This window comes from Diachasma alloeum, unplaced genomic scaffold (assembly GCF_001412515.2).
Source record: "Diachasma alloeum isolate Michigan unplaced genomic scaffold, Dall2.0 Dall_scaffold_00407, whole genome shotgun sequence".
NCBI classification, from domain to species: Eukaryota; Metazoa; Arthropoda; class Insecta; order Hymenoptera; family Braconidae; genus Diachasma; species Diachasma alloeum.
The window spans coordinates 138,739-151,853 of NW_021680546.1; the positions used below are offsets into that span (position 1 = coordinate 138,739).

A 13,115-nucleotide genomic window follows, 5' to 3' on the forward strand; every position below is an offset into this window, starting at 1 on the left:
AATATTCGCGTCAGATATTCGGACTGAGGTTATCGGCATACTGGAGGGTTCGCGAGGTCGAGGTCAAACTTGCAGGACGAACACTATACCACACGACGAATGCCCACTACTGGTCGTTTCGATGACTGTCATCAAAGTGACCATAGCTGCATTTACCGTATGCTTAAGAAATTCGTTACTGTCATCGAACTAGCCTTTAAACATATATATGTAAATATATATATAAATATATATATATATATATATATATATATATATATATATATATGAGTTTGATGAGTGCTACATGGAGGTGTAGTGGTGGTTCCTGTCACGTGGGACGTGAATTGACGGGAATTGATGGGATGTGATTAGTAAGTTTGATGATATGCTACNTTTTTTTTTTTTTTAGTAACATGATAAAAATCATGTACTGACCGCGGTTCAAGGGGGGAAATTTAGTAATTAAACCCCAGCAAGGAGTCGGATCACCCAAGACCACATATTCTGTTATTTCTTATTTTATTTACTTTTTTTGCATCTCTCTATCGTCAATTCTGACGTATTGCGCTCACCGCGGGTTACGCGAGCTTCGTGACGAAGGGAGTGAAGCGGAGCATCGGAGAAGGAGCTACGAAGTCGACGCTACGGCCGATGACGAGTGGCATACCAGCGAGCACGCACACACCGAGGCTCGGAGGCTCACACCAGCGAGCAATGCGGGAGACGAGACGTACGCCAGCCAGCACTACAGGCTGCTAGGTACGAGCCCCCACCACCTCGCCGACAACTCGGTGGTACAAGGCCACCACATAAAAAACGGATGCTACAGCATCGAGGGAGCAACAGGTTATGTTTGCTCCTGCGCCGTTCAACGCGGATCAATTTCACCGACCGCGAGGCGCAAGTCCCAATTCTCTGGGACCCTTCAATTAAAAATTAGGGCAATTGGAAAATTGCCGAATTCACTCGACATCGGTAGATTAGGGTGGGAGCGGGAGAGAAATTGAGGTTCCTCGGGGCGATGTATTCTCCCAAGCGGCACTCTTCCCTGGAATTCAGCGCGTAAAGTCGCTCTGCACAACTAAGTTAATCGTACTGCGAGTTCATTGAATCATTTCGATTATTTTGAGTATTTTGGAGTATTTCGAGTCTTTCGAGTATTTTGGTGTTGTGCCTGGATTTTCCGGCCATCTCCCGACATCACTGCCGTATCTGACGGTCCAGAAGAGTTTTTCCTGGACTTTCTCGCGGATCAACGGTGAGCGTAATTTATTTTGTGAGCGCTCGCCTTGTGTTATAAAGTCTAGTCTCCAGTCGCCATTTTGGGCTCCGTTTGAATTTTGTTAAGTTGAATCGTACCGTGAGACGCGGCACACAGTGGCCTTTGGCCTAATTTAATTGTCATTATTATTGAACATTAGTGGCTCATTTCCTCATTGTGATTTTTTTTCTGGAACTGTATTGTTGTTTGCGGCTCTCACGTTGTCGTCGCGTTGGGGTGATCCTCGCGTCCGTGCGTATTTCATGCCATTGATTTTCGGTTAATAATCACCAAGAGTGATTTGAGATTGAATCGATTTTTCGGTAGTTCTCTCCGCTAGTCGGAGTTTATTATTTCTCAATTATCCCTACAGTTATTCTATGATTATTACTTAAGTTAATTTTTTTGAATTATATCGAGTCGGGGAATTTACCCCCTTTAATTGTTTTTGTCAGAATACATTTTTTTTAACACGGTGTTAAGCGTTCAATTTTTTTGTCTGTTCCCACACGCCTCCGCGGTTTTTCTGAGCTGGTCGTGGAACGCGCTTCAACATCGTGACCTAGTTCTTTAAGGGTTCAAAGGACTGGCGCCCTTTTTGGTACTTTTGGTTCCTCTCGTTGGTCACCTTCGTACTCATTTCGGGTTGAGAGGTTCTATTCAGGGCGACAGAAGTTCGTGAAGGACCACACGTATGAAGCCCGCATACGTGCTTGGAAAAATACCTCACAATATACACGTCAACTCAGCCACCCTGAATTTTTTTGGTTCTTAGAGTCCCGGATTGGTATTCTCACTGTCAAGTATTAAATAAGTACAGACTTTCTCAAAATTTTCGCGCCGTTAATATGAATAGTTTGTCTATGACATATGACAAAAGCTCAAATCTTTGAAAAATCATATCTTGCGAGCTAATTGACGGATTTTGACGAATAAAAAAACATTTTCTTCGTTTTTTTCATGTACTTTCCGAATTAAAATACGATAGTACTACCAAGATAAGTAATAAGCCATTTTTCAAGTTTTTTATTATTTAAATTCCGCTGTTACACAGGGGCCAGACGAAAAATGTATAATTTTTATTTCTTTCGATGGATGATGATAATACATAACTTTTTTGGGGTATTTCAAAATGGGACATCCACATGGAGATAAGGAAAAAAATTTCTTTTCATGGAAAATTCGATTTTTCGATCGTAAATTAAGAAAATGAATTTTAAGGGTCGAATTTTTCACAATCACAAAGGTCCAACGATAATGAAGATTAACTGAAAGAGGTGGATAGGAACATCACATGGGTCGAATTATCATAAATCGAGTGAAATAATTGAAAGTCGCTCCCGTCGTACGTTACGAGGGTCAAACGTCGCCATGGTCATACTTTTTGAGGGCCGAGCGTGGCAAGAATCCTACCTCACAAGAGTCATGCCTCGCGAGGGTCAAACGTCGCCAGGGTCATACACGGTAGGACAATCTCGAAGTTCAAACGGCCAGAAGGACAAACAACGAAGACGGGCAGAACAGTCTCAAGATTCGAACGATCACTGGCAGGTGCTAAGATTCTCGATGATGTCATCTGTTTATCGGAGACATGGATTCACCCCGGTCCCCCCACCCCCCTATCGCGGACTTTCTTACGAGGCATTACCCAGTGATCGAGTACAGACCTTTTAAATCAGCTACAGCTGTAAGTACACTAAATCAGTACACTGTTTGAAAAATGGATTGGATTTTTATCAGGCTTGTTACCGGAGAACTGAGCTATGTCATCGGAAGTATTTATCTTCCCTCAACCAGCTGCCCTAAAACATATCGTGAAGCCTTGAAGGATCTGAGCAATGTACTAGATGTTCTTCAGGAGAGATACCCAGATGCCTTGTTTGTTCTAGGTGGGGATTTCAATTACTCCATTGGGGAACTGAATCAGTTTAGCCCTGATTCCTTCCCATTTGGCTGCAACCTTAGGCCTTCAGGAAGTTCCCTAGAGCAACACTCACCGGGATCTAAGGGCAAGTGTCTAGTCCAAATGCTCGAAGACGACTGCTTGGTAGCACTAAATGGTAGCTCTTCTAGTGATTCGTCTGCAAAAACCACCCACACTTCCTTTCAAACGAATTATTCTGAATCGACCATTGACTATGTGTTTGTGAACTTGAACTTTATTTGATTTATTATCGCCTTTTTTGTGGAGATTGCTGCAGTGAATTCGGACCACTACCCAGTAGTCGTTGAAATCAGTGCGTTCAACTCTGGCTACAGTGCCTCGCTGAAATCAGATGAGGGTACCTGTTCTCTCCCCCCAGGTTAATCTGGAAAAATGCTAGTGATTCAAACTAGATGTACAATATGCACCATTCTCCCTCTGTACGTGTGATTGCACAGGCATCGATTGATGAGCTGAGTAACATTATGATTGAAGCCATTAGAATCGAGGCGAGGAAGTTGAATCTGATAAGAAAACCTTGCGCTAGCCAGTCGCCTATCAAGCAGCGTGCCTGGTTCGTGGTTCCATTCTGACTGCAAGGCCCAGCAAGAGATAGTTCTCCAGGCATTTCATTTATGGCAACGTTCGAAGAGGGTAGAGGACCGCCTTTAATATTATCGCCTGAAATCGGTTAACAAAAAATTCCTAGCCTTGAAAAACTCAAATTCGAGGAGTGTCTTAGACGCACCCTCGAAGATTTGAATCATCCAACGAGTTTCTGGAAGGCTATCAATAAATACCATCCACACAACTCTATCACGAGGTGTCCTCTGGACGTAGACGACTGGGATCGCTTCCTGTCTGTGCTATTCCTGTCCACCATTGGATACAGGCTGCTGCTCGGCCCCCGAAGCCATCCTCTACTGGTCAATTCAATTTCGGAAGAAGAAGTCGCTTTTTGTCTGGCCATGGCAAAAAAAAGGAAAATCCCCAGGTGCTGATGGTATTCCAAATGAATTCTTCAAGTTCCTCCCAAGTGACTGGATTAATTTTCTTGTTTGTCTGTTCAGTAAGATACTCTTAGAAGAGAAAATCCCCGACTCGTGAGCCAATGTAAACCTTCGTATGCTACATAAGAAGGGAGAAAAAACAAATTCCTTCAATTATAGGGGCATATCATTAGTGAATTGTATTACGAAGATTTTTTCTTCAATTCTAATGAGACGACTGGAAAAGTGGCCTGAAGGATCCGCGTCTCTTCCGGAATTCCAGTCTGGATTTCGGAGGAGACGTGGTTGCACGGATAACATTTTTTCATTAACTGCTATTGCTCAAATCCATCTGGGAAAACTGAGAGGTAGTATTTTTCCCTTTTTTATAGATTTTTCTTGAGCTTTCGATAGCGTTAATCATCTCGAACTCTAAAATAAACTATACAAAGTTGGACTCTCAGTCAAATTCATTAGAATCTATGAGAGTCTATACAGTAAAGCCAGGACTGCTATATATACACGTACAAAAATGTTCATGGCCACGGTCATGGTGGCGCCATGGCAATGCCATGGCTGTGGCCATGGTCTTTTGGCCGCTTGCCATGGCCTTTGCGACCATGCTGGCTCTTAAAAATGTTGGAAATGGATGATGTGAGACTGCCTAAATTAGGTTTTAATGAATTATCATGAAATAATTATGATGATAGATTTAACTGGACCTTACAAGTGAAAAAACTCTTCTTCATTTGTGAAAGGGATGATCTTTGGGAAAATCTCAACCTTAATTCAATAAAAGAGAACATGTCAAAAGTTATAAGTTTCATTTACTTACTTCTGATTTGAGAGATCGTTCCCTCTCCTCGAGCTTGACTTTTTATAAGCTTCTTGATATCCCCCAATGCCAAGTTGAATATTTTTCCAAAGATCTCTCCTTAGAGATTAAACAAACTATTATCAACATCAGAATGTCAAATCGATACAATTTTTATCTGAGAATAGGATCGAACTTGCTAACCTTTCACCTTCACTCTAACTGTCCCAATTGTTACATTCCAGAACCTGAATCCCTTAGCCATATCCTCACTACCTGCCCTCGCTTTGATTCCCTCCCTCTCAAGTACTTCAATGACACTCTCCTTTTGCCCACGTCATTGTGTGCACTCCTTGATTCTTCCTCTCCCGCGGTTCTTAGAAAATTCTATAATTTTTTATTAGAGCTTTTTCAAATTCATTCCACGTGATTGAAATAAACAAGGAGTTTATCTTTTGTGTGTCGTGGTCATAAATTTTTAGATTCCTAATTCGGCGAAGTTACACAACTTCAACTGCCAGCCAGGAGTACTTTTATTTAACTTAGAAATTGAAGAATTGAATAATAATCATTATGAATAGTTGGAAAAAAACAAATAAATGCACTGAAGTCGCCCTCGAAAATTTTTAGATTATGTAAAATAACGTAATATTGTTTTTCGTAAATCTATATTCGATGTAGCTCATTATTAGATTCTGTAACTATTATTTTGTTGTCATTCTATATTAACGCTCTCTCCTCTCTGTAAGGGTAATAACCCACAATGTGTTTAATAAATATATATATTTCCGATATATAATCACACTGAGAAAAAAATATAATTCTGTCAATCAAATTTGTTTCAAACAAACAAATGCCCAAAATTTCCAAACAAAATTTCACTATAAATTCTTGTCTGAAACAAATTTGATTGTCAGAATTATATTTTTTTCTCAGTGCAGAAGGTTCTCCCAGTTGACTTTTGTGATTGTCTTCCATCCTTACCTCTCCCATTCGAACCTGGTGATTATGCTGCCTGACTCGTACGGTTAACTCTCCGATTTGTTTAACCCTTGGCGTTGTTCTCCCTGTCTTCGCTATTTGACGTTTGTGGTCGTTTAAACCTTGATATTGTCCTGCCAGTCTCTGCTGTTCGACCCTTGCGATCGTTTTACCCTTACCAGTTATGATCCTTGCGACATTCGACTTTCGCCAGGTATGACCCTGGCGACGTTTGACACTAATTACGGATGACTCTTGCGAGGCTTGATCCTTGCGATCCTTGACCCTCAAGGAGTACGACCATGGTGAAGTTTGACCGTCGTGGGATACAACAGGAGACGCTTTCAATTATTCCGCTCGATTTACGGCCATTCGACCTTTGTGATTGCCTTACTCACCTCTTTCAGTTAATCCTTAATTAACTTTTGTGATTGCGAAAAATTGGACCTCTAAAAGTAATTTTTCTCATTTATGAGCAGAAAATCGAATTGTTCAGGATAAGAAATTTGTTTTCTTATCTCTATATGGATGTCCCATTTTAAAATATCCCCAAAAAGTTGGGTATTATTATCATCCATCGAGGAAAAAAAATTATTCGATGCTCGTCTGGCCCTTGCGTAACAACCAAATTTGAATAATAAAAAACCTGAAAAATGACTTATTACTTATCCTCGTGGTACTGTCGTATTTTTATTCCGAAAGTACATGCAAAAAAGAAAAACATATTTTTGTATTCATCAAAATCCGTCAATTAGTTCGCAAGATAGAATTTTTCATCGATTTAAGCATTTGTCATATGTCATAGGCAAACTACTGATGTTAAAGGGGCCAAAATTTAGAGAAAGGTTGTACTTGTTTAGTAGTTTTTCAATTTTATATTATGTAATATTTGATGAAATAATGATGAAAACGGGATTTGGCATAGAAAAACGGATACAGATCTATTCAGAAGCTTCGTATCAATGGAATTGGTAGAGAGAGAAAGAAAAAAGTCTAGTAACGCACAAACTAACAGCCACATTGCTTCTATCGAATAGGCTCATATCCCTGCTTGTTTTATTTCTTAATCGAAAAGATGGGAAGTTTTTTCAGCAAAAAAAGCTATATTTAAAAGCATGCAAAAGCGGAAAAAATTAATTCATCATATATATTACGTAAAACATTATAGAAATATGCAAAATACCCTAAATCTATGATGATTCAAGTCCTAATAGGGATCAATATCCAGGGTTGGGGAGATCTCGCAGATGAGAGCTTTCACCGGGTGGTGGTCAAATATTAGTAATTTACTGCTAAAGCGTCGAAAATGGAAACAAGTGTAAAAAATCTACTTGCATGAATGCAAAAGTGGGAAGCATGTAGGCCGCAAAATCACCAAGATCAAACAAATCCGAGGGTCATACCTCACTAGAGTCAAATCTCGCAACGGTCATAACCCACGAGGGTCTAACCTTGCAAAAGTCGAACGACAGAGACAGGATAATCCGAAGGATCAAACCACCAAGAGGGTTGACCACGGGAGGCAGACAGTACAATTTGCACAAACGGGAGGCACAAACTATGGATGTAATAATTATCCTCACTGCACACAAAAATTAGTGATGCCGTCGAGATTACACGATAAAATTTCTGGATAGATCATCACAGTCAGAATATCGTTACGATATATCGGTGATATAAAAACAGAAAAAAATGAAAAAGTCGAGACCCAGGCAAGAGAAGTTCTCCCAAAATCGTGACGAGATGCACCGATCCCATGTTTTTCGAGATTGCGACGATTCCAAAACTTTTGATGTTTTTTCAGACAGTGAGGATCTATCCAAAAAATGTATCATGTAGTCGTGACGGTATCACTAACGAAAATTTTCCACACCAGTAGGATTTCTTTTTCTGACACCCATCTGAAGGATATGGGGATGGACGAGATTGAATTTTTACCACATCGCGTTCGATAAAAAAAATTATTCTCCGTTACAAATAAATTCTAAACGTATGTAAATGATTACGCAATATTGAGCAATTATTCACGTTCACTGGCATCGTTTCTGATGGAATGCCGGGTAAATTTCACACTTTCGCTACCAATTACCCTCAGGTTCAGTAAATTCTCCCGAGCCAATGGAGAAAAATTCTCAATTCGTCTCCCCCTTTTTCCCCCAGTAATAGAAATAGAAATAGTCCGAACGCTATCCCGTTTGAAATTTGTGGTTGTTTCACCCTTGACATTATCCATCCGACCATTGTGATTTGATCCTCATAAGTTATAGTGGTTGTAACGTTTTATCCTCGCGAGGCAGAACTGTTACGACTCATGAACCTCGCGAAATATGAGAAAATATCACGATTTCGCACTATGCCGGTGGAAGGCGTCCAGTTGGAATCTGTTGGATCGGCGTATGATATCTGGTGATTAAAAAAGGAATCATTTGAAGATAGTCAACGTCTCCGCTGTATGGGACTGTAATGGAAACTGAACAGTCTTCAAAAGTCAATAACTCAAAATTGACAGAGTGAAATTCAACAAACTATAAATCATACTCAGACTGTTTTTTTAAGCTTTCAAATGAGATCAATTTCATTTAAGTCGTATCAAAATGAAATTCAGCTCATCAACTTACATGTGAAGTGCTATCTCAAAGCCGTAAGCTCCGCCCATAGTTCAGTTCCAAATAGGTTTCTCACATGGCGAAAGGTTCGAAACTTCCATGCAATTTACTAGCAATACCTAGTTTATAACAGGTCAGGAACTATGTAATTTACCTGAGGTCATTTACTTCGTTACCCCTGCCAATATCACATGACTTTATTTTTCTTTAATTTTCATTTTTATGAGGTTGATGCCATGGAGAGCGCGTTTTTTGGCATATAGTTATTTTGCAAAACAAAGTCTCATCTTTTTGATAAAAAAATAAAAATGTAAAAAGTTTGAGTAACGTTGTAAAATGAGGGATTTTTATCACAAAATCTCTTTTTCAGGCAGAAAAAACTGAGAAATCATTATTATTTTTTCTCTGAAAAACTGAAAATTTTTCGCAAAAAATATATTAAACGTTTTTTTATACGAAATATACTTCTCAGTGTAAAAAGGATTAAAGAATTGAAAGCATAAATCATGAAATGGCATAGATCTCGGCCAATAATCAAGTTAGAGGGCTAAAATTTAACACAGGGGCATTCAGTGAGGCGCTAAAACATAAAAAATTTAGAAAAATCGGAAACATAGCGCTAAATGAATAACTAAGAATACTTTGCCGATTTGCCGACCTGTTTCTATTACAGTGACTGCGCCCTAAGATTTTAGCTTCTGGGGTACGAATTCCACTAATTTAAGTGATCGGAAAGCCCCTGCTCATACAGTTTGAGTCAGGATAAAAAGAAATAGCACAATCAGGGAGCATCCGTCTACTCCAATCCTTCCGCATCACCAATGGTTTTACTGCGTATTCCTGGCGCGCAGAGGAGCCCATACATTATTTATACACGCTTACATTGTTAATTGTGGGAGCGGTCAATTTTCCCAACTTAAATCCTAAAGAAGCGAAATCATAGAGAGTGTCCGCTGTATGGATGAAAAATGGTGCTTGCCTTTGTAACAGTTAGTAGATATAACCATGTCGATCAGAAGGAGCAGAAGAAGTATCTAGATTCACGGTAGCAAGTAGCTAAACAGAGCCGATCCTGGATATTACTTCGGAATCGGGCCGTTAGATGGCGCGGTGGTCACGACGGGTCAGATGGGGAGCCTGATCATGTCTCTTGTAGCGGGCGGCGGTTGGGGGGGGGGGCGATGACTCAACGAGAATGGACCGAGATGAGGCATGGGGTAAGGCTGTGATCTCATGGCGGATATTCGATGGTTGCCTCTTACGGCGGGTGTCAAGGTCGCGCATTTAATCACGTACGCGTTGTCTAAACAAGAGCAGTCTGGTTGGGCCTCGTATGGTGCAACTGGTGTTTATAGGGAGATATTTAAAAGTTCGTCGATCTGATCAGCTGAGAGTGGTATATGATTGGAATAAAGTTAAAGTGGATGTCTCCGATTCAAATGCAAGAGGATTCATCCGACTTTGACGGTTATGAATATTTTTCCAAGAAGAATCTTTCGGTTACCGGTGTTTCCGAGAAATTATTTATTGGTTTCACAAACTGAATTTCCGTTTGAATTGTGGTGCAGAGTTGAAGAGTGGGGGGGCGGAGGGTATAAGTAGTTCATTTCACAAGGGATGCATCAGTTGAAATCATGGAGAAACTCTCGATAGACGATATCCACTTTCTGATCAGAACTGCCCCGTACTTGTTCGGGTTCGAGGAAGTTGTAGAGAAACATTTCGGGGATGATCCACCGGAGCGTGTTTGGTCCTTAATTGATGACATTCTTCTCTTGGAGAGAAATTACGTCGATTTGAGGAAGAGGAATGAAGAAGAAATTTCTGCTGATTCTTCACTGCCGATGTCTGCTGTTATTTCGAAGAAGCTGGAAGTTATTCTGAATTGCATTGAAGATTTAATTCAACGAGTGAGCGACGATTTTGTTGGAGACTGATGGGATAGCTCCTGGTGCAAGCCATCAACTAGCAGCGGATTGAAGAGGAAGAGAGGACCACATCTCACAGAGGACACCCCAGCTACACCAATGCTGGGCATCCTCAATGAATTAAAACTCGAAGTGAATATAATGTTCAATACTTTGAAAGCAAAATGTCCTAATAATAATAATACTGGTGATGATAAATAAAAAATCCATTCTCCAATAATTGTTGTTTATTTATGAAGATTACATTGATTCCTTTAAAAAAAAAATCTCATGAAAGATTACATTGATATGTTTGAAAAAATCTTGATTAAATTATATGAGTTTCTTCACATTGCCGCTGAGTAGACTGTACTCGACAATTCGATCGTGTAAAATCAAACAGTAGGCTGCTGTGTTGTTGGGGAAGATTTCTGATGACTCAAACTCCAGGCGAATATCACCCGGTCCAGATTTGAAGAACTCGTTCTGTTTGGAGCAATCGATGACGATGAGTGGTGCAGCTTCCAAGAATTTTTTTCTGTCGAATAGCGGCTCGGGCTCCTTGTGATAATAAGACGTTTGGAAGTTGGTGTACATGTCATAAAGTAGAGCTGATTGGTTATGTGCAATGTCTAGATTCAGATTTCCATAGGGATAGCTTTGTAAATTTAAGAATAATTTGATCTCTCGAATATTGCAATGATCAAATACACTGGCATTCTTTGTGGCTTCGTTCTTTCTGGCTGTTTGGAAACCGACAATGACATAGCGTGGTTTCTCCAGTTGTGTAGAACACTTCACAACCCAGACATGTTTCGATGTTCTGGGTAATAAAGGATATTCATATAACTCCCAAGCTCGAAAACTAATTGGTATAAGATTGTCTTTTGAAATCTGATTAAGAAGTTGCACTTTTCGAGAGTCCGCAGGTTTAATATAGGGAATCATCCAGTCCATCTTCGTCATGGTAATTTTAAAAGTTTCAGCCCGCTGTCCTCCTTCAAGAGCTTGTTGAATGATGGCATTGAGGTCGTTGTGTGAACGTGTCAGAATCAACTCGTGCTTTGCGTTCACAATAATTCTCTGGTAATCTTCAGCAAATCCGAAAATCATGCTCAAAGGAATGGACACATCGAAGTACCCTTGATCATCGGTTATTTTTTTCCCTTGATCCATCATCCAGCCAGCATTTTCCATGAGATAACTCTGATTGGGACTTTGTGAAATATAGTTTTTCATAAGTGTTGTCAAGCCAACATTTTTGCATCTATCAATTTCCACAGCATTCAATTCATAACGTATCTCCTCGAATAGATGACAGATTGCATTGTTGACGAGCTCAGTGCGAGCAACAGCCTCATTGTTGTCTTCTCTCGTCAATCGACCACAAATATGCAGTGAACTCTTGCTGGGTAACAGGCAGAGGTCTTGATGTTGCACAGCAATACGAATTTCATCATTGTTGCTGAAGGACGATGATGCAAACGGTTGATGTGCGTGCATTTCATAATGAGCAATGGACTCATCAAAGATGATTCGTTTTTGAATATTTAAGACTTCTTCCATGGTAGACGGCAGTAACAACAGGCGAGGACGAAACAGCAAAACTTCACTTTTTTACTCTTGCGTGAATTTTCAGACCCAGACTCCTCAGAAACTTGATATTCTGCGATGTCAGCTGCGCGCGAGCTACTCGACGACTGTCCACTTTCTGGCATGACTCTTCACTTTTATAACTGCTGCCAATTTTTCTCTCAAAGACGATGCCCATTTTTCCTCTCAATTAGCTTTTATATGAAGTCCCACTGTGATGACTTCTCCACGAAAGTTCACCTGACGATCGTCGTGGTCTAAAATTTTCAATTGCAGATGATCTATTGACTGCACGACGATTGGCAAGTAAATGACCTGCGCAGGATTCTCAATGATCTTATATCCGGCGGGGATGCTCGGGAAAAATTCATGAATTGTATGCACACGCCTGTCGTTAATGTAGGCTCCTGCAGTGAGATTGCACTCAACACGAAGTGAATTTACATGAAGGATATTTGGTGGTGTGGCTGCTCGATAGACTGTAGAATGTGCCAGAACCTCTCCGTGGAAACCAAGCAATTGACCGATAGAATTCGATGGCATGAAATTTATTGTTACATCTTTTGGTACCTCAATCACTGTTGTAAGTGTTTGATCATCAGCTTTCAAGCTGAAGGGAATTTTAAAGCTCAATAATTCTCTCTTTAAATACTTGTCGATATCACTGATTTCATAGCTTCCCGTTGGTATAGTCAGCTCTATTGCCAAATCCCCTTTTTGAAAATGGAATTTATTGCGCCCCTCATCAATATTGGGGATTGAATTGTATGTGAGGAGTTGTACGAGTCCTACACTGTAGGATTTTTGCTTTGATAATTCAATAGGTGGAAAATACCAGGCCTCCAGTACAGAGGACCTGCCAGACAAGGTCAAGGTGAATGAGTCACTCATCGCAGCTGCCACTGAACTGATGTGCGTCTTGATCTNGTCACTCATCGTAGCTGCCACTGAACTGATCTGCGTCTTGATCTCATCAGCCCCCTTCATATCAATTCTCCAGTGAGAAATTTCAAACACAAATGTCCACATATAATGGTACTATAGTCTTGATAATTTTT

The 13,115-nt window shown here is 40.3% G+C and overlaps 1 protein-coding gene across 1 annotated transcript; it reads right to left on the reverse strand.

The window, feature by feature from the left end:
• Nucleotides 1-10,797: 10,797 nt before the first annotated feature.
• On the reverse strand, nucleotides 10,798-12,030 carry LOC107042059. Its single transcript, XM_015262929.1, has one exon. The coding sequence runs from the start codon at nucleotides 12,028-12,030 to the stop codon at nucleotides 10,798-10,800; it is 1,233 nt and encodes a 410-aa protein (XP_015118415.1).
• Between the last annotated feature and the right edge of the window lie 1,085 nt (nucleotides 12,031-13,115).